This window comes from Sus scrofa, chromosome 16 (genome assembly GCF_000003025.6).
Source record: "Sus scrofa isolate TJ Tabasco breed Duroc chromosome 16, Sscrofa11.1, whole genome shotgun sequence".
Classification (NCBI taxonomy): Eukaryota; Metazoa; Chordata; class Mammalia; order Artiodactyla; family Suidae; genus Sus; species Sus scrofa.
The window spans coordinates 24,154,840-24,178,140 of NC_010458.4; the positions used below are offsets into that span (position 1 = coordinate 24,154,840).

Genomic DNA, 23,301 nt, shown 5'->3' on the forward strand with positions numbered 1-23,301 from the left:
CTTGGAAGACATAAAAATGCATGGGGTACTAAAAAACAGCACAATACCCTGAAGAGCTATGAACATTAGCATGTTTTATGGAAGGTGTGGAGAGCATCATCTTGGTTAAGGAGAGTGTAATGAGGAAAAAGAATGAATAATCCTCCAAGATGAAAATGAAAGTAGAATTGGAAGATTTAAAAAGGCCATCATTTTGAAAGGGAGACACTATGTCCTTACTATGCCATCTTCCTACATAAGGGCTAAGATTAGTACATGGTCAATATTCCTCAATTTGAGACACCTTTATCTCAAGTGCTTCATTTGTTTCAAAACTAAAACCAGAATGTAAATAACCAGAAAAAGAATTAGCTGATACTATCCGGTTATAAAATAGAACCATATACAAAAATGTACATATGTACCTAGTGAACACCAACTATTAAAATGTACATAGATGTTTTTAAAACATCAATTATTACTTTTAGTAGTTATCAAGCATAATATAATTCAAATCTAAGTTCTTTAAATTTAAATGCAAAACAGTTCTTACATACCTGTGCAACTGTTCATCTTTATAGTTTCTGAGATTTACATTTGGCCACTAGAAAAACATAATATATTACGTATTTATCACTTCCTAAACATATAATTTTAATGAATTATGATAAATAATAAAATGAAGATAAGCCATTTCCAAGAAGTAAGCTGTCATACCTTAAGAATGGTCCCTATAAGATTCCAATTCCATTCAAGATTCTCTTTATGTTGAAGGACTTGGCTATCTCTAAGATTCATTAAAAGAGCTTCTTCTGTATCCTAAAATCACCAGAAAATAATAAGAAAAATTAAGACAAACTGTCCTCACATTAAAAAAAAACTAAGTTCAAGTCTTAAAAAGAAAGATTTGGCATCTAAGGAGCATTATCAATGTTTTTAACTTTAAAAAGTTATAAAAACACAGCTCTTAACTGCCTAGTCATAAAACTTAGAAGGCTTTTGAAAATCCACATGCGTGAATAAAACTGTGAACTCAAGTAAGTGCATGCCTGCTAAAATCCAGTGCTTAAAAGAATTAGGAAATGAAAAATCGCAACTTCATGTCAGTACCTTAAGAACAAATATATCTTTCTGAACTCGGAGATATTGATCCCGTTTCTGGTGTGTTGCAATTGCTTTCTGAATAATGTGATCTAAATGAAGGCTATAAGGCTTAGGTCCTCGTTTCTTCATTTCATGGAAGCGTTTTAAACAGTTCAGGGCTGCACTAGCTCGCCTAATGAGAAAAAAAATGCAATTAATATTGTAGCAAGGCAAGTGTAATTTTAAACAAATCACTTTGGTAAAATTACTCCATTAAAACTTACATAAATTCAGGCTAGAGATTGTTACTAAAAAGTAAATTATTTAATCGAATTTGCAACTACAAAGCCAAAAAATAAATAAATAAACAAACCCAAGATTGCTGCTGATTTGTATGAAGAAACACTCATTATTTAGACTCAACTAAACATACTTAACTATTCTTTTCTTCTATGGTGGTGGGCACCTTTTGTCTGTTGATTTTAAGAACTGTTTTCTCAGAGTTTCCCACCGCGGCTCAGTGGCAATGAACCCAACAAGTATCCATGAAGACGCTGTTTTGACCCCTAGCCTCACTCACTGGGTTAAGGATGTGGCATTGCCACAAGCCGTGGTGCAAGTGGCAGAGGCTGCTCGGATCCTGCATTGCTGTGGCTGTGGTGTAGCCCTGTAGCTACAGCTCCAATTCAACCCCTTGCCTGGGAACTTATGTATGTCATGGGTAAGGCCCTTAAAAAAAAAAAAAAAAAAAACTACTTCCTCAAGGTCGGAACCTAGTTTTCTATATTTACTTTCTAAAGTTTTAAAATTTTGCTTTTCACATTGCAGTCTTTAATCCATAAGAAACTGATTTCTGTTTATGGTATGAGGTTGGATAACCAATGATTCCAGTATCATCTGAACCGTCTATTTTCCCCACTAATCTGCAACTGTAAATGGAGTTCTTTTAAAATTTATTTTTAATTCCCTTTTTGTGGTGCATAAAAAGTATAATTTTTAAGAATTTGGTAGCAATTAAGAGTCAACTTCACAAATTCTCATAAATACGAGATTTAAATCGGATTTAAAATATAAAAACCTTGAGATTTGCTCAGATTGGCAAGTACTTACCAGTAAAAACTTACTGAGCTTAAAAAAAATCATTTTAAGAATACTATTATTACTAGAATTTTGAAGGTAAATTCGAATTATGGATGAACCCTAAAGTTCATGGCCATAATCTAACCCAGATACTTTAGGTCTACCAGGCTTTGGGAAAATATATTTTTCCATCATCAAACTACTAAAATAAATGTGAAGTAAGTCATAATGAGAAAGACAAATACCATATGATATCACTTCATATGATATCACTTATATCTGGAATCTAAGATATGGCACGTATGAACCTTTGCACAGAAAAGAAAATCATTGACTTGGAGAACAGATTTCTGGTTGCCAAGGGGGAGGGGGAGAGAGTGGGATGGACTGGGAGTCTGCGGTTAATAGACGCAAACTATTGCCTTTGGAATGGATAAGCAATGAGATCCTGCTATATAGCACTGGGAACTATATTTAGTCACTTATGATGGAGCATGACAATGTGAGAAAAAAAGAATGTATACATGTATGTGTAACTGGGTCACCTTGCTGTACAGGAGAAAATCGACAGAACACTATAAACCAGTTATAATGGAAAAAATAAAAATTATTAAACAAAAAAGCTGAATGCCACCACTACTAATGTAATCCTAGAGTCAAAACCAATGGTCATTAATGCCCTCAGTTTATAACACAATTTCAGTCTGTTAAATTATAGTGTTTTTACTGACAGACTTAAAACGAATTTACAGAATATTATTTACTTAGAGTGAGGCCCTTATGTGTACTTTTGAATTAATAAACTACACTTGTGAGAAATGTAACTGTTAACAAATTCATAGTTCTGATAGCCACTGAACTATATTTCAAAATAGTACAAAAAAAATGAAGTCTAAATATGTAGATTTTTCTGATCATAACAGAAAAAAAGATAGCCCTCGACGAGACATAATCTTTACCAAATGAAAACAGATTCCTACTATCACTTTCCAATTAAATGCCTCCATTTTAAAATTCTAAATTATATTCTATTATTACCATTGGAATTACAGCAAAGCTACAGCTATTAATACCATACTTTAGTTTATAAATTTTATAACTGCAATATTTCCTTCAGTATTAAGAGTTTAGCTGACTCAATGCCTAGAGTATGGGTTACTAAATTCCAACATTTTTAACCACACATTTACATTGTTAGTCTTTGTGCTTTAATTCGAAATAATTCAGACATGGAAAAAGAATTACTACTCAAAACATAAGAGTCTAAAAAACTCTCAATTCCAGCATTTTTACTGATCTGATAGAAAGTTATGGCCTTGTCCAGAAACATGCTAGAAAAGGTTTTACTCAGCTAAAATGCTTTGTGGCTTAAAATACAAATTAAAAGAATGATTAATTTTCCTCTCATCTGAAGGCTTCCCTAAAGAATTCCCAGGCATGGGAGTTCCTGCTGTGGTGCAGCAGAAATGAATCCGACTAGTAACCATGAGGTTGCAGGTTCGATCCTTGGCTTCGCTCAGTGGATTAAGGATCTGGCATTGCTGTGAATTGTGGTGTAGGTTGCAGTTGTGGCTCAGATCTGGCGATGCTATGGCTGTGGTGTAGGCTGGCAGCTATAGCTCCAATTTGACCCCTGGCCTGGGAACTTCAATATGCTGTGGGTGCCGCCCTAAAAAGAAAAAAAAAAAAAGAATTCCTAGGCATAATCTATATATAGTTCTTTTTTAAAGGAGATAAGGTCATCTAAATGGGTATTAGGTACACCAGGCACAAGCTACTCTAGAACTGATACTTACAGTCTCTTTTCCTTGGGAATATCAAAGGATGCAGCCATATTCATCAGGGTTGGCAGGCAGTGCAAATGATGGCTATGTGAATGAGGAAGAATTGTGTTTGCCTGAAATGAAACATAACATTTTATAACAGTTGAAAAATGGAGTATTTTATGTTACAGATTATCCACAGAAATGTTAAATACTGAAGTTTTACCCATAAAGTTAATTACTTTCCAATACATACTTATTATTTTTATCTTGCTTTCAACAAAGATGAGATGTAACAAATATAAAATATAGAATATTGCATTAATAAAACTCTTAAATTTCATAGATCCTTTAATATTACATTAAATTATAATTTTTAAGTGATGCCTGACTAAATTCATTTCTTAAACTACCGAAAAGGACTATATAGGAATTCCTGCTGTGGTAGAGTGGGTTAAGAATCTGACTAGTGGCTCAGGTCGCTGTGGAGGTGCAGGTTCAACCCTCCACCTGGCACAGTGGGTAAAAGGATCTGGTGTTGCTGCAGCTGCATCTCAGAGTCAATCCCTGGCCGAGGAACTTGCATATGCCATGTGTACAGCCATTAAAGAAAAAAATTAAAAGAAAATAAAAATTTAAAAAAATAAAAGGACTATATGTCAAAACTTAGATCCAGTGCTATAATGGTATGTTAAAAACAGCATTTAAAATGCTAGATGACAATAACTGTAAGTTGACTTCTTCGGTTTAAAAACTACCTTCTCAAAACAAGTTTGTCACATATCCCATCTTTAAAATAAGAAACCTGTTTTCTGCTTTCCAAACAAAATCCTACCACTCATTCCTCTTCGTACCAATGTATCTAAATAAATTAAGTGTAGAAACCAGAAGATGTAAAAATAACACGCAATGAACTAACACCACTGTACTCAAAATGACCAGCTTTAATATTTCAAAGGAATCATAGAATTCTGGTATATGGGGGAAGGGAATAGAGGAAATTTATTAAGGAGAGTCCATTACATAAAAGCAAATAATTCGAGATATTGATCTCCTTACAGGAAATGGTATTTTAACTAAAAAATAATCACACCTGAGAACATGTAATATTACTTAATTTTTTCATTGATGGGCTGAAGGAAAATAGAGCAAGTGGTTAAGTAATTTATTGATATACAAAACAGTCATCATTAAACTTTGTAAGGTAAATTCTCTTTACCTCATTCACAAAGCCCAAATGCCATGTAGAAAAACAATCTGGTGACAGAGAAGACCAAAAAACTACAAAAACAAAAAAATACTCTGCCAATAATAACACAAAACATAATTTTAAAAGATTTTCCGTAGGGTTACTTCTTGCTTAAAAAAGCAAAAAGTGGTTCTTTTTATTTAGTATTTTATTAACTAGTAGGTAATAAGTGACTTATAAATACAAATTTCTATCTTGCAAATGATCAGAGTACCCTTATTGCTTGATCTGCTGGGAACAGAAAATGATCAGATCACTGTGCTAGCATCCTGTTTCCAGAAGTTGCTAATGTCATAAAATCGTGGCCAAAAAAAAAAAGATTCCCAGCCTCTGAACTCCAACCTACAAGTTTACAGAGAAGTATATATTCAAATAAGGCAGCGACATTTAGATTTTTTTTTTTTTACAAAGTTATCTAAAATTCAGACATTGACTGTCATATAGCAATTCTATTCCTAGTTGACTGAAGTAATATCTATAGTTTTGTAATTTCATGCTTTTCAGGTGGGAAGTCTAAGAGAAGGATTTATAGGGCTCAAAATGTCAACAACAAAAGTGAGCATAGGAGTTCCTGCTGTGGCATAAGGGGACAGGCAGTGTCTCTGGAGCATGGGACACAGGTTTGATCCCAGCCTAACATAGGGGGTTAAGGATCCAGCATTGCCACAGCTGTGGATCAGACCTGATCCTTGGCCAAGAAACTCCACATGCTGAGGGGTGGCCAAAAAGTAAAAATAAAAATAAATGAGTATAGGAAGTTCTCGTTGTGGCTCAGCGGTATAACGAACACAACTAGTATCCACAAGGACTTGCATTTGATCCCTGGCCTCGCTCAGTGGGTTGAGCGTTGCCATGAGCTGCGGCGTAGTGAGCTGCAGTGTAGATCACAGATGCGGCTTGGATCCTGCACTGCTGTAGCTGTGGCATAGGCCAGCAGCTGTAGCTCCCATTTGACTCCTAGCCTGGGAATTTCCATATGCTGCAGGTGTGGCCCTAAAAAAGCAAAAAATTTTTAAAAAATTAAGAAAATAAATGAGTGTAAAAAAGCAATATTTAGTACTCTATTTTTTTATATTTTTTCCTTTTATAAAACTAGCCTATATAAATTAAGATATAAGGTATCAAGGGCTCTCTGTAATGCAAAGATTAACATTCAAATAGTTGTGAATTTTTAAAAAATAAACGCAAGTTTGTTAAAACAGTATGTTTAATAAATCAAAACATTACTGCCATGAAACATAATCAGAAGTTATTAAACTTACCATATGTAAAAGCTCTCCTAAAAGGATGGTAGCTCTAACTGAGATATGGTCATCACTGTTTGTTATCACTTCAACCAAACCCTTTGAAAATAAAAAAGAAAATAATATAGTTGCAAAATAGTATATATGAGCACATTTATCCATCATATATGCCTGTTGCTCTGAAAGAATCCTGTTAGAGAAAATAAAATAAACAAAACAGAATAAAATAAGGTTTATAAGTCTTACCTCTAAAAGTCCATTACGAATAAATGCTGAGAGTATCAGTGCCAAATAATTATCCATGAGGTCTGGCCTGGAAATAAGAACAGCACAGAAGCAGTTCAATATTGTTCCATATATTATAATATTTAACATGAAAACAGTAATTATAAGATATCTGAACTATTTTCTGTATCTAAATTCTACCTGGATCTGGCACGATGAGGAAGAATAGTTTTTGCTTCAGCTGCTACAAAGCCATCCGAAAGCCTCCAACTGTCTTGGAATCTACCTGGATCTAAAATAGTTAAAAATAAGTAGGTAGAAGAAAATGAGGTATCAATGAAACACTTCAAATAACCATCATATATAACCAGGATATAAATAGTTTTCTTAAATACTGGCTAAAAAAAAAAAAAACTCAGAAAGGTATATAGAAAAAAACTTTATGTACATGAGCACAGATTTAACTTCCTTCACTGTGGGACGTAGAATAATTTGGCCAAAATAAAATAAGAATTAAATAATATAATTTGAGAATCACATAGGTTCCTTATTATCTCCTCTTCCTTTCTTGATCCATTCTTCTATTTTTTTTGGTCTTTTTTAAAATTTAGTTTTATTGGAGTAGAGTTGATTTAAAATGTTGTATTTGTTTCAGGTATACAGCAAAGTGAATCAGTCATACATATAAACATGTTGTTTCCTTTTTCCTATACAGGTTACTACAAACTATTGAGTAGATTTTCTTATGTGATACAGTAGGTTTTTATTAACCATCTAATATATAGCAGTGTATATGTTACTCCTACCCTTCTAGTTCTTTCCTTCCCTCAACAGTTTCACCTATGGTAACCATAAGATTGGTTTTTGAAATCTGTAAGTTTGTTTCATTTTTTAAATAAGTTCTTTTGTATCATTTTTTATTAGATTCCACATATAAATGTTATCATATGATATTTGTCTTTCTCTGACCTACTCCACTCAGTATGATAATCTCTACATCCATCCATATTGCTGCAACTGACATTATTTCATTATTTTTTATGGCTGAATAATATTCCATTGTATATATGTACTGCATCTTCTTTGTCTATTCCTCTGATGATGGACACTTAGGCTGCTTCAATGTCTTGACTATTTAAATAGTGCTGCAATTAACATTTAGGCTCTTGTGTCTTTTTGAATTATTTTTTTCTCTGAACATATGCCCAGGAGTGGGACTGCTGAAACATATGGTAGCTCTAATTTAGTTTTTAAGGAACCTCCATATACTCCTCCATAGTGTTTGCATTAATTTACATTCCCACCACCTGTATAGGAGGGTTCCCTTTTCTGCACACCCTCTCCAGCATTTATTGTTTGTAGACTTACTGATGATGGCCATTCTGACTGGTGTGAGGTAATACCTCATTGCAGGTTTGACTTGCATTTTTCTAATAATTAGTGAAGCTGAGCATTTTTTCATGTGATTTAGCTATCTTTATGTCTTTGAGAAATGTCTGTTTATATCTTCAGCCCATTTTTCGATTCAGTTTTTTGTTTTTTTGATATAAAGCTCCATGAGATGTTTATACATTTTAAAGATTAATCCTTGGTCACTTTATTTGCAAAGATTTTCTCCAATTCTGTAGGTTGTCTTTCTGTTTTATGGTTTCCTTTGCCTTACAAAAACTTTAAAGTTGAATCAGGTCCCATTTATTTTTATTTTTATTGTTATTATTCTAGGAGGTAGATCAGATAAGAAATTGCTGCAATTTTTGTCAAATAGCGTTCCACCTATGTTTTCGTCTAGGAGTTTTATAGTATCTGGTCTTATGTTTAGGTCTTTAATCCATTTTGAGTTTATTTTTGTGTGTGGTATTAGAAAATGTTCTAACTTCAAAAAATATGGAACACTTCACAAATTTGCATGTCATCCTTGCACAGGGGCCATGCTAATCTTCTATCATTCCAATTTTAGCATATGTGCTGCCAAAACAAGCACAGTCCATTCTTCTATTAATTTCACTGCTCATTTCAGGTGAAATTCAGCTGAGTAATGTAGAAGAAACTAAATTCCTTTTTACAAATTTATCTGAGATTTAGAAGTTCCCATCTTGATGCAGCAGAAAAATATCCAACTAGGAACCATGAGGTTGCGGGTTCAATCCCTGGCCTCACTCAGTGGGTTAAGGATCCAGCATTGCCGTGAGCTGTGGTGTAGGCCAGCAGTTACAGCCCCGACTGGACCCCTAGCCTGGGAACCTCCATATGCTGTGGGTTCAGCCCTAAAAAGACAAATAGACAAAAAATTGAAAAAAAAAAAACTGAAAAAAAATTTTAAAAAAGGAAATTTATCTGAAATTTTACCTTTATATTAGCTTCATGCCACAAATACGCAGTAAGTAAATGATATTCAATGTTTGGTTCAGTACTTTTCCTTTGAGGGACTCTGCCTTCTTAGATAAGCCATTTGAAGAATTGAAACATATGAATAGTGAGTGAATGCACTTCAATACCTACCTACACTGAGTAGTGCTTCTATAAACTCTTCAGTCACAACAGGTAGAGGAAGACGGAAAATATCATAAAGCACTTCAAGGAGACCTCGCTGCAAGTGCAAATAAAGACAGTTGATTTGTTTTTATGAAATAAATCTTCACTTAAAATTTTCTTAATGTCCCTATTCCCAGAATTAGAAGTTGATAAAAACACAACTACTGTATTTTAGAAAACCACCATATCGGGCCTATACTCGAGAAAACTACTGAATGCTTACTGCATACACATGATGTAATCTTTTCAATAAATCTTTTATTATCCCCATTGCACAGATGAAGAAAGATTTAAATGTTAAATGTAATTTGTCCAAAGTCATGAAGATAAAAATAAAACCAGGAGTCAAATCTCAGTCAGCCAGCCTCCGAAGAAGTCCAAGTTCTTTCCCCATCTGCTAAGTAAGAAGTCAATTGAACTGGAATCTCTGTTCTCTCCTTATAGATTTTTCCATCTATAATCACATCCTTCCGTTTCTATGGTCTAAATGCTCTTATTTTTAGTTCATATTTTAGGCATGGCACCTCTGGCTAATATATTTACTACTACTACTAAGAAACAAAGGTGCAAATTTTGTTCCTTTCAACAAAATTAAAACAAAAACATTGAAGGGGAAAAAAAGAATCACATGAAGTATTAATTTTTTTCCTCTAATTTCAATTTGTTTAACACAATTCCTATGCACTAATAATTTACAACTATATCTAATAAGTAAGCATATACACCATTCAATTTTAATCAAAACCACCGATCACTCATAACATAAAAACATAAGTTGGGAGGCATAAGTTGCATAAATACTGTATTTTTTAAGTACATTTTTCTGTATTGCTTGAACCTTTCACAATAAGAATGACCCTGTGTATTGTCTATACTTTTTAATGAATAAAGCACAATTAATTTCACATTTTTAATCTAATTTTAATACAGCCATAGTTCCTAATAACGGCATAGAACATCCTTAGGGTTCAACTAGTAGTAAATATTTATTCATGCATTTTTAAAATGCTCTGTGATACAGATAAGTGATCATAAGGGAAAAGTATCAACTGAAATAACTTATTTCAATTAATTTCCTCCACTAAAAGTCAGGAATGAAATAATCATAGCAACTTTTACCTACCCTTATTTCCATATTTGGAATGCAAAGTACTCCAATTAGAGACTGAATCCCAGAGTTTCCAGGTTTACATAAATTAATAATACCTTAAAACAATAGAGAGAAAAACAATCACTGATTTGAATTTCAAAAAAAAGTTTCTAGTGAGTTCTGTGGTGGCCAGGGGTTAATGATTTGATATCATCACTGCTGTGGCTCAGGTTCCATCCCTGGCCTGGGAACTTCTACGTGCCGTGAGTATGGCCAAAAAGAAAAAAAAAAAATTCTATAGTAATATATTTCTGTACTAATATATAGCATACAGTAATATATTTCTATAATAATATATAGTATATATTTCTACACTGATATACATAATCTGTGACATTTTTCCAAGCTAAATTACACTATAATATTATTTGATTATCATAAGTGATAGCATATTTCTAACATCCTCTGAATTTCCCAATGGATTAAAGAGTTTCAATTTTTCATTCAAATTACTTCTTTTAATTTGTTTCATACCAAAAAAGGTTCATGAATCTGACTAGTCCTACATGCTGATGAGTGATCGCCAGGAGTAAGAATACTGGAGAGAATAAGACAATGTCTCGCTTATTTAATGTTCTCTTAACCTAAAGGGAAAAACTTAGTTTAAATTTAAAATTTACTGAACACACAGAAGACTATAACTAACAGACTTCAAATAAATGATACGGATCAAAACATTAAGTGAGGGAATTAGGTCAAATAATATCAAACATATTAACACTACGTCACAAAGGAAGATATATAAAGAGCCAATAAACATATACTAAGTGTTCAATATCATCAGTCATGGGAGAACTGCAAATAACATTCACAGTGAGATACTGCCACACAGCCACTAGAGTGGCTAAAGTTAAATACTGACCACACCAGATGATGGTAAGGATGCTAAGCAACTGGAACTCCCATACACTGACAATGAAAGTATAAAGTAGTATACATATTTTGAGAAAAGTCTGGCAGTGTCTCATAAAACTAAATACATATTCACTCTGACTCAACAGTTCTATTTGGGTATTTACCCCCAAAAGTCGAAAGTTATGTCCAAAAAAAGACTTGTACAAGACTGCTCATAGTAGCTCTATTTAGAATAGTCAAAAGTGGAAACAGGTCAGCTGTTCACTAACAGGAGGAAGGCTAAAAACATAGCGATATATTCACCCAGTGGAATACTACCTTGCAAGAAAAAAGAACATATTATTGGTTTATACAACATGAATCAGTAGCATTATGTTGAATCAAATTGGAATCATTATGTTGAGTGAAAGAGCCTTACACAAAAGTATACAAACACTTCCACTTACATGAAGTTACAGAACAGGAAAAACAAAAGTATACAAACACTTCCACTTACATGAAGTTTCAGAACAAGAAAAACTAATCTATGATAAAAAATAAACCTAACGGTGGCTGCTGCTTATGGGAGTGAGGTCAGGGATTAACTAGAAAGGGACCTGAGATAACTTTCTGGGATGATGGCAATGTTCTATATCCTGAAAAGCATTTGGATGCACAGGTGTAAGTATTTGTCAAAACTCAAATGGCAGGTTTAAGATTTGTGCATTTCACCATAAGGGATAAATTTTACCTCAAAAAAACAAAAAATAAAAACAAAAAAACCCAGAAATAAAAATAACCAAATAAGGTCCCTAAACAAATATTGAATTCTAGGTGATAATGTGCACGCAGAAGTGTTTAGGAGTCAAAAGTACTTAATTCTGCAACTTTCTCTGAAACGTATTAGAGTAACATACAAGTTCCAGTGAATTTATAGAGAGACACAACACAAGCAGAGGGATAGATATATATATTAAAGTAAACAGAAAAATCTAAGTGGCAGGAGTATATGGGTGTCCTCTGTATAATTCTTCTGAAGTGCCCTGTTACCTCTAACATGTATTTTTATGAATAATACGCATTTTCTCTTTGAATTTAGATTCTTAATTCAAATTAAAACATAATAAATAGATGGACTTACTTAAAACATCAAAATGGTGTTTCTCAAACTCTGATGTCTGACAGTATGTTGAGAGATTACAGATTAAGATATGATAATCTGTAATCATAGTCTGCACTAACAGGGAAAATAGGCTACTGGAACTCATGAAGAAACTGTGATCTAAAAGTTCATTTATCAACCAGTTATATGGATTTTTACATACAGGATAGAAAAAAACATTACAAATATATAGAAGTTTACTTAACTCCCACAGAATTCCAAAGACCCTAATATTATTTAGGAAATTATTTGTGAGAAAATGTTTTCAGAGTTCTAAGTTGAAGAGTATTTGTCTTAATAGGAGGGAAAGAGACTCCTGACTTTTTACATTTCTAATGATGGGTTAGTGTATAAAGGACTCTGCGACAAACTGGAACACAGCAGAAAGAACACTTCAGAAAAACAGGAGACTGACAGAGACTAGAGGCACAGCAATGAGAGAGTAGAGACTGAAATAGGGAAAATGAGAAGATAGTAGTTCTGATGGTTAGAGGAGCACAGAATTCATTCTGGGGGAAAGCAAAAACCACTCTAACGGCAAGGAAGTTGATGAATTGTAAAGAATGGTGGCTTAGCTTCAGAAGACAAAGTCATTATACCTTCTGAGATCAGGGCAGTGACAGTTAACCTTGGCAGGAGGACGTGTTGGTTTCTATGTTGAAAGTCTGTGTGAAGGCTAGTAAAGTATAAACAAGGATATGTGATGGTTGAGCCCTCACAGAATCTTAGGTTGTCCAAGACTATAAGGGGAAATAGGCAGTCAAGAGGTATAGCAAGGTTAGGGTTTTTACTAAAATGTTAAGAGGCCAGAGGAAATCTTTATACATATATTGACTAAGGGCCAGGTCTATGGCTGGGATAGACATTTTTATGGAAAAAATATGTTAGGTTACCGAGGCATACAGCAATGTTCAGGTAAATTTTCTTGTTCTATTTACTTCAGCATTCCTTTGTATACCATCCCTTAAATTATTCTACAAATAAAATTCCCCCTAAAATTCCAAAACAAAAAAATAAACAAACAAAAAGAAATTTGGGGCTACTAATGGTCTAGCTTTGCTTATTTGGTAATTGACGACATTCTACAACATCATACTTTTAGGTGGCAAACTTTAGTTACACAGTCAACTTTCTTAAATATTTTTTGGTATAGATCATGTTTAACTTCTTTTAATTGCCCAGGTTATCATGAGTACTTTGACTTAAAAATGGTCAATTTTAATACTTGTATACAAACCTCTCAATTTTAATGATACCATACAAAGGAAGACTAGGTTAATATCTAAATTCGATGCTGCAATAATAATTTAACATTTGAAAACAGTCAAGTTTTTCTTATTGGATGTTACAAAGCAGCACAGAGTAACTTACCCGCCCATGATCGGAATGTTGCTATGATTCCCATTTTACTGGCTAGAAACCTTGCTTCTCTGTCTTCTCTGTTGGGTGGGGGAGGTGTCGGCAAAGAAATTAAATTTAAAGTAAGTGAGTTTTTCCTGCTACTGTATCAGAGTAAGAGCTATCATTACTTAACATTTAAATATTAACATAGGAAATTAAACAATATAAGAAAAATAAAGATAAGATCTACTTCATAGCAATTATCCGATTATATACCGATAAGCCCCCCTTCACATTTAAAATTTACAACATGGTTTAAAACAAATTATAAATTCCACTTTTCTACTGAGTTCTACTTTTCCTCTCTTTCTGAAACTATTCTTAACTTATTAGCACCTTTAATTAAGCGTTAGAGACAACACCAGCCTGCTTAATAAGCATCTCTCAAAATAAGTATGTCTACAATCCAACATTCCTACTATGCTATACCTGATGGTATATTTATGGAATTGTCATTGGCAAAATCTTCACAGATAACACATTATTTGAGCCCTAAATCAATTTGAATATAGTTATTCCAAAATACCAAGTAAACTTGTGCTTTCTTCTCCAAAGAGACTCTGAAAATTATCCTTATATATAGAAAATAATCTTTTTTTTTTGGCTTTTTAGGGCTGAACCCAGAGCACATGGAGGTTTCCTGACTAGGGGATCTAATCGGAACTACAGCTGCCAGCCTGCACCACAGCCACAGCAATGCAGGATCCAAACCATTAGAAAATAACCTTTATCTCATTTTCCTATTAACCTCAGTCTCAAAATTCTACACAGTAGTCTTTCTGCTTACTTAATTTGTTAAAGCAGCTCTTCATTCTATTCACTGTTATTTAATTCTTTTAGTGTCTCAATATAATTATGCTAAAAATATGTACAATAGAAAACCTATTAAAGATCTAGGTTTCTACTGCAGCCTATCTTACATTTTTTAAAATAAGAAACTAATTCCAAGTTTTTAAATTTACCAAAACTTAATTTTAATTTTTTAAACCATAGTTAATTATGAGAGAACTACAATATAACCCTATGAAACAGAAAAACTACTGATTTTGCTATGGCTCTACATATAATCAGGCAAAACTAAAGGTTTTAACAGCAACGCACAAGGTACTTACTTAAGCTGTCCTTCAGCTGTATCTGGACTATGTCTGTAGTGAAAATCAGTATAGGGTGCTAAAATTCGCTGATTAAAAAAAAGGCAAAAAAAGAAGAGGAAGAAAAAGAGTCCTTATTATAAAATGCATTCTTTTTGCAATAAGGGAAAATTCCACTTCACTATAATTCTAATTGGATACACTGCTTGGGAGACTTATTTCTTCGAAGTCATCATCAAGGAACATATTTGAATTATTTTTTAAATGTACAAATTGAATTTTTGAACTTTTAAATTGACATATTATATATGTATTAAATAGTGTACAAATCATGAAGATGAGGTTTGACAGATTTTCTCAAACCAAGCACACTCCCTGTAACTAGCATCTTCAAAGCCTTATTTCTCCTTTGTACTCACCCCAGAATTACTATCCTAACTTCTAACACTATCACTTAGTTTTGCCTATTTTTTTTTAAATGGGTGCACCCATGGCATAGAAGTTCCCAGGAAAGGGACTGAATCTGAGCTGCAGCTGGAGCAACGCTGGATCCTTTGATCCCTGTGATGGGCAGGGGATCAAACCCACCCATACACAGTGCCCTAAGCCACTGCAGTCGGATTCTTAACCCACTGTGCCACAGCAGGAACTCCTAGTTTTACCTATTTTTGAACAATTATTTAGATGGTTTATTTTATAAATTATATTTTCATTTTTGTTGCTAGTATCAAGTTTTTTTTATGTATTCTCATATTTAGTGACCCTAACCCTAACCACTGTTATCTCATTTACCAACCCCCCTGCCTTATCTATTACATTATTGTGGTCTGATTTTTAATTTTAAATATAATATAAAATACATAACACATGACAAAGATTGCTTCTGACAATGAGTAGTCTTTTATTTTATTTTTGCTTTTTTAGGGCTGTACCCACAAGCATTTGGAAGTTCCCAGGCTAGGGGATGAATCAGAGCTTCAGCTGCTGGCCTACGCCACAGCCACAGCCACACAGGATCCGAGCCATGTCTTCGACCTAAACCACAGCTCACAGCAATGCCAGATCCCAGACCCACTGAGAGAGGCCAGGGACTGAACCCGAGTCCTCATGGATACTAGTCGGATTCGTTTCCACTGTTCCACAACAGGAACTTGCAAGTGAGCAGCCTTTCATATTTAGTCATATGTATGTCTTTTTTGCCACCCTTCATTCTGTCCTGCATTCCTTTATTTGTCTCAGATCATTTTCCTTTTGTTTAATCTTCCTTTGTGTAGGTATGTCTCATATTATCAACAACAATACATATTTATTTTCTCACATGGTTTCTGTGAATTGGAATCTAGAAGAGCTTAGCTGCGCAATTAATGGCTCAGGGTCCCTCAAAAGACTGCAGTCAAAATATGGGTCAGGGCTGCAGTCATCTTTGACTAAAGCTGTAGGATCTGCTTAAAGATGGTTTGCTCACAACATGCTAATTGTTGGCAACAGGGCTCAGTTCCTCCCCATATGAGCCTCACTACAGGCTGCTTTAGTGTCTTCATGACATAGGGCAAGCAATCCAAAAAAGAACAATGTTTCTTTAAATTCCCTTGGATCTTTTTTAGTCTAAAAATTCTTAGACATTTTCTATGGGTTAGGTTGACATTATTTACTTTCGGCACTCTAAAGATGCCATTCTATGTCTTCGGGTTGTATTATTTCTAATGGGAAATCAGCTGTAAGATTTGTTCTTTTGAAAGTAATGTCTTTTTTCCTCAAGCTCATTTTAAGATTTTTATTTATCTTGATTTTCAACAATCTCATCATGATGTGCCTACATGCTTACATGCTGTTTTCTTCATGTTATTTTGAGTTTTCTGAGCTTTATGAAGTTTTAAAAACAAAAGTTTTGACCACTATTTCTTTGGATGTTTGCCTCTGCTCATTTTCTCTCTCTTCTCCAAAGACAACAATGATGTTTTGTTCCTTTTGTCCTGTTCTGTCCCTTTCCTTTCTATCTCTCCACCCCCACCATGCTTTACTTGATATTTTTATTGACTTTTCTTCCAGTTTAGCACTATCTGCTCATCTAAAAAGACTTTTTAATTGTGTCAAGTTCAGAATTTCACATATTATATTTTTCAGTACTAGTTCCATTTGATTCATTTTGCATCTTCCAATTATATGGTGAAATTCTCCATTATTTCATCTATTTTCTTCTTTTCCATTTTCCTTAACAAGTTAATCATGGTTGTTTTAAAGTCTTTTTGCTCTAGCTGAAATATCTGGCTCACCTGTGGGCGTGTTTCTATGGAACTTCTTTTGAGTTTTCAGTTACATAGTTATTTTTTTGGTGTGACATTCAATCAAATTTCTGAATGAAATTTTATGAAAAGTGATGTTATCTCCATCAGAGATAGTTTATCCTTTCCTTTGTTAGTCAGGTAGATTAAAGGGATTGATCAGTTTATCCTAATCACCAGTAAAGTTGAGAGTACCCTCAATTTTTAGTAAGATCTGAGAGTATCTTTGGATTTTCTGTGTTCCTAAAGTATGGATCTCCAATACTTTTCAATAGATATCTTAGCAAGCTCTTTTTTCTCCTCAACAGTGAGAGATTGGGTAATTTTTTCTACATATTTCATAAGTTTTGAACTTAGATCTTTAGCTATCCATCCAGAATTGCTTCAGAATTTGAAGATGTCAAGAATAGGAAATCAGCAATGAAATACCCATTTTGTCATTTGATTATCATCACACAACTGCCAAAAGCTGTTCTGGTTTTTCAGAGCTCAGGAAAAGCCAACTTGGATTTTCAGCTTCTAATTTTGTCCTGATTAGCAAGTGGCCCCAATCAGTAAGTGGCCCCAAGAAGAAAAAGCAACTGCATAAAATCAGTGTAAATTCAGAGTTCCCATTGTGGCTCAGTGGATTAAAGAACCTGACTTAGTATCTCTGAGGATGCAGGTTCGATCCCTGGACTTGCTCATTGGGTTAAGGATCCAGAATTGCCGAAAGCTACAGTGTAAGTCGAAGATGAGGCTCGGATCTGGTGTGGCTGTAGCAGAGGCCGGCAGCTCTGATTCGACCCCTAGTCTGGAAACTTGCATATGCCCCCCTCAAAAAAAGAAAAAAAAAAAAAAATCAGTGCAAATTCACTGCTTCTTATTAGAGGCCTTTCAACTTCTGCCCAAGGCTCCCCCTCCGAGGAGGCCATGCATCTTATATACTGGAGACATAGCTTTCTACTGTCCCTTCCTCAGATTTCGACATTTTAACTTCTGCTCTCCATGGATTTTTATTTCAGCAAACTTCTGGAGGGGCAAATCAAATTGATCTAGGGACTTTTCATATCTCTAGACTTGTCACTGCACACACATATGCCTGCCAAATACACTGGTCTTCTACTTAGGCCGAAATCATGTTCTTAATTAACCTCTAGCTTGTGGCCCACATCTGCAAGTGTTCCCAAGGGCATCTGTAGATCTTTAGAGCAACTCTCAATGAATTTTCTCTCTTTAGAATTTCACCCCTTCTGATCCTTATTGCTCTCAAAGCTCTATACTGTTTTAAATACATGATTTCCTTAATTATTCAACTTTTCTAGTTTTCCATAGCAGATGCTATAAATCACCCTATCCCACTCTGAAATTTAAAAAATGTTATTTTTAAAATCTAGTATAGGAGTTCCTGTCGTGGCTCAGTGGTTAACGAATCCAACTAGGAACCATGAGGTTGTGGGTTCGATCCCTGGCCTTGCTCAGTGGGTTAAGGATCCGGCGTTGCTGTGAGCTATGGTGTAAGTCGCAGACACGACTGGGATCTGGCGTGGCTGTGGCTGTGGCATAGACCAGCGGCTATAGCTCCGATTAGACCCCTAGCCTGGGAACCTCCATATGCCGCAGGTGCAGCCCTAGAAAAGACAAAAAGAAAACAAAAACAAACAAGCAAAAACAAATAAAATCTACTATAAAAAATTACAATTATAATTTTGAAGTCTTTATAGACCGACTATTCTAATAACATTATTATACTAAATCTACATTTTTTTCCTATGTGAGGTCAAATTATATTACATATAGCAGAAACAGAAGCCTGGGTAAATTTAAAATGAATTTTTTTTTTTTTAACAGAAGATTTGGGCCTAGTAACAGACAGTAGCCCTGAAAATAAGAGTCCTTTGCACATGGAAAAGAAGTGAAAGTTATGGAGTCAGAATGAAAATTGGTAAAATATAACTAGTAAAAAAGGAGGACAATATTCTCTTAGCTGACTCTAAAGTAGATAATGATGATAGTGATTAATATCCAAGGCAATCAATATTTATTGAATACTTATTCTGTGCCAGGCACACAAATAAAAAATTTATGTAGATTAGAACTAATATATGTAAAGCACCCAGAAATACTGCCTAACTCATTATAAGCTTTACATAAGTGTCTGTTGCTTCCATTACTATTACCATTATTATTGTAATACTTAAAAACCATGACTTTCATTTTACCTAGAAAAAAATGGGTCCAAGAGAGGCTAATAAATTGCCCCAAATCATAAAGCTAATATTAGGCTGCAGAACAAAAAAATCCAGATCAGATCTGAATAATCCAAAGTCAATGCTCTCAATCCCTATGCGATTCCTCGGGGTGGGGTGGGGGAATCTTGTTAAGGAAAAAAAGAACTAACATTTGTGGCTTTAAAGATATAAACAAAGATAGGAGTGTACTTAAATGTCTATCATATTCTCTGAGGTCTTTTCATTTACAAAAAAGCTTTGCTAATCTGCTCTACAATTATAAAGGAATAAAAAAATAGACCTGTACATATTATAATCTTCCTTTACTGTAATCATTTCTCCAATCCTAAAATCAGTTTTTACACTTGATAAAGAAAAAAAGTGAAATGCATTGTAAAATATCAAAAATGCCAGCTTATTCCCACTGGGCTATCATGAATAATGTATTTAAAATCACTTATTGAGGAGAATATTGTAATTAACATTGTTAATGATCCAGGTTAACGTCAATTTTATAATCTCAAAATATTTCTAATAGCCCTGATAAAACCACAACATTTAAGGCAGTTTCATCAAATAATTTAAGCAGGAAAATTAGGAAACAATAAATCTTTTATAATTTGCATAATTTCATAACCAAATACAAACAAAGGCCTGGTTTAAACCTGTTGTGAAAACTATCTGCAATGGACAACAATGTAATACATTTACAAAAGTGATCTTTAAGAGTATCATTTGGGATAATTCTGTTCCAATCTCTACTACATACTTTATTACAGAAAAGAATGTATGATAGCCTTATTGTTTTGAATTGTAAAAAAATGAATTAGTAAAAAATTTTAAATTGTGTAATATTTTAAAAAGAAAAATATGTATTCTGTTTCTTCAAGTACATATATGGTCATTAGTTGTCAAAGAGTACTTCCAAGTTCAGAGAATTTTAGCATGGTTTAATAAATAAGTAGTATATAATCAGCAGGAGCTATTCACACACAATTAAAACACTACACTCCTTAAAAAGAAATGGTCTTCTTAAACAAATGGGTAAATTTAAGTAGATAAATCTTACTTATGCTCTAATTTGCTTTGTCAAAAAATAAAGTTCATCTTCTATGTTGATGGAATACTCTTGAGAATTTTTTCAATTCAGTCCAAACTGAATGAGCTATAAAATATTGCTAGGAATAAGCCAGTCTTACTAGAAAATTTAGGTTTAATAATTTTATTTTTTTGTCTTTTTAGGTGCGCACCTATGGCTTATGGAAGTTCCCAGGCTAGGGGTCGAATCGGAGCTGTAGCTGCTGGCCTACACTACAGCCACAGCAACACCAGATCCTTAACCCAGTGAGCGAGGCCAGGGATTGAACCACTGAACTGCATCCTCATGGATACTAGCTGGGTTCGTTACTACTGAGCCACAAAGGGAAGGGAACCCCTAGGTTTAATATTTAATTCTGTGCTGCATTTATTAACTTTAAAATTTCAAAGAGTATGTATTTAAAGTCATATTTCAAAACTAGAAAAGAACATTAAAATTCCTACCTCTAATTCTACATCAGCTCGTACATATTGTCGGGTCTTTGGATGATTAAGGAGGTGCAAAATTGTAGTAATGAGAGCCTCATTTATTCGACTTAGTTGGCAATCGATCACATTTTTCAAGATGGTGTTTAGTCCACCTCGAAGGGCCACCACCTCTGGATTCTGAAGTGCTAAAAGTAAAAAGAAAAACTTAATATATTATATATGGGATAATTATCAGAAATCTGAGATTTTAAAACTTAATTTCCTTTTTCTGACTTGAAAAATTCTCTAATCAATGACAGGTGAAGGGGTACGAGGATAAAGTGTATCTAATTAAGAGTCACTGAACATACTTCCCAAAATCGTAATTTTTTGTTTCCTTAATGTCCCTGTATTGTTCTTCTTGTACCCTTTGCTCATGTTTTATTGAATGGTTCTTTTTTCCTGTGGACTTCAGTGCGTCAGAGTGGGAAAATCAGCTCTTTGTTTCACATTTTTTATCTGATTTATAATTTAACTTTAGATTTTAAGCTCTAAAACTTCTCCCCTACCTGAAAGACAAGGCATTTTCTTTGTAGGCACGCACACTAGTTAATCTGGGGTTTTTTTTTTTTGTCTTTTTTAGGGGCACACCCAACGGCATATGGAGGTTCCCAGGCTAGGGGTTGAATCGGAGCTGCAGCTGCCAGCCACAGTCACAGCAATGCAGGTTCCGAGCCATGGCTGTGACCTTCACCATAGCTCATGGCAATGCCAGATCCTTAACCCACTGAGTGAGGCCAGGGATTGGACCTGCATCCTCATGAATACTAGTCAGATTTGTTTCTGCTGAGCCACGATGGGAACTCCTCACACATGTGTTTTCTAAATGAGCTCATGATTAACATTTCGGTTTTTAACCTGTTAGGAAGTTGACTTCGGCTTAATATGGATAAACTCAATTTTTTTCAAATGTTTAATCACTTAATTCAGCATGCTTTCCAAACTGATTTTTATAATTTTAATATACTGAAAATTTTTAGATATGAGGGTCTGCAACTTTTGATTCTTTTTCATTTTTTTCTTTCTTAATAACCTAGCTTAAAAACATGAGAAAAAAGTCTTTCCCTTCCCCTCCATTTATTTTTTTCAAAAATGTTTTCATAATTGAATTTCTCCTGCTTATTCTAGCTAAATTTTAAATTTAAGGTCCCTCTCCATTTTTTTTTTCTACATTGAGGTATGATTACATACAGTAAAACAGACAGATTTTAATGAGTTCAATAAATCTGAACAGTGTCTATGCTCTTGCAACCACTACCTCAAATAAGGTATAGAATATTCATCATCCTAGAAAGTTCCTTCACACCACTTTTCGATTGGTCCCCAACCACAACCAAGGCAACCAATATTCTCATTTCTACCTAAAGATTAGTGTTCCTTCTTAAAAATCAATTAAACAAACTGAAAAGTACCCTGAAAAAACATACACGTCATTTACATTTCTTACTAAGTTTGCTATATAGAGTTTTCTTTTCTACTTTGGAAATTGTATCTTTTTTCTATTATATTTACTGATTGCTGCTGAAATACAAAATAATCTATCAAATCTATATTTTCAGGTTTCCACTGTACTGAATTACTTAAGTTGTTCTTCAATTGATTCAATTTTCCAGACGTATCATCTACAAAGTATAATTTCTCCTTTCCGATATGTAAACTTCATTTACTATTTTGTCTTGCTAACCTGGCTAAAAGTTTTAAAACAACACTAATTAAGAGTTTTTTAAAGGATGTAGTATTTGTATAGCTCCACCATTAAGAATAAAAGAATGGTGATTTGAGATAAGTATTTCCGAATGTTAACAAAGTACATTCTAATTATTTTATGTATGTGTGTAACTGTGTGTACATGTGTATCTGTGTGTATGTGTGTATAAAATGTTTCATTTAAGAAAACAAACACGTTTCCATGTTTTTAATGCTCTCAATTAGATTATATACGAATTATTTATTCGTTGAAACAATTTTTTTAAAGACAAAACCATCTGACTGAGTCTTTTTTTAGAGGCAAATAATTCATCAAGTACCTCTCTGGTTTTTGATCCATCATGCTTCCTACCCTTTTCTTCTCCCATTTGGCCATATCCATGACATATGGAAGTTGTAGGACAGGGACTGAACCCACGTCACAGAAGTGACCAGAGCTGCTAAAGTGACAATGCTCGATCCTTAACCTGCTGTACCACAAGGGAACTCCATCGTGTTTTCTACTTTTTGAATCAATTGGAAATTAAATTTTCTCTGAAAACCCATTTATTTCAGTAAAATTTTTAAGTATATTTTAAAAAATTATCTCATAATTTTAAAAACTCCTATTATATTCTCTTCCTCGTTCTATATTAACTTGTTTCTCTGACCTTTGCATTTTTCAGATAGTAGTGTACATTTGCATATCTATGTATTATTGTTTTCTTCTTCCAATCAATGTAAGTTAGCTAATAATCAATCTA

The 23,301-nt window shown here is 33.9% G+C and overlaps 1 protein-coding gene across 5 annotated transcripts in view; it reads right to left on the reverse strand.

The window, feature by feature from the left end:
- The window catches only part of RICTOR (RPTOR independent companion of MTOR complex 2), a 140,086-nt gene that overhangs the window by 44,906 nt on the left and 71,879 nt on the right, over positions 1-23,301 (reverse strand). For all 5 annotated transcript variants that reach the window (XM_005672429.3, XM_021076929.1, XM_021076927.1 and 2 more), the window contains 12 exons: positions 20,828-20,997; positions 14,815-14,882; positions 13,673-13,740; positions 10,279-10,361; positions 9,123-9,210; positions 6,825-6,915; positions 6,645-6,711; positions 6,417-6,497; positions 3,939-4,039; positions 1,090-1,255; positions 697-798; positions 537-583 (listed from right to left, as the gene is read on the reverse strand). In XM_005672429.3, coding sequence (XP_005672486.2) covers positions 537-583; positions 697-798; positions 1,090-1,255; positions 3,939-4,039; positions 6,417-6,497; positions 6,645-6,711; positions 6,825-6,915; positions 9,123-9,210; positions 10,279-10,361; positions 13,673-13,740; positions 14,815-14,882; positions 20,828-20,997 — 1,132 coding nt within the window. The remainder of the gene's footprint in view (positions 1-536; positions 584-696; positions 799-1,089; positions 1,256-3,938; positions 4,040-6,416; positions 6,498-6,644; positions 6,712-6,824; positions 6,916-9,122; positions 9,211-10,278; positions 10,362-13,672; positions 13,741-14,814; positions 14,883-20,827; positions 20,998-23,301) is intronic.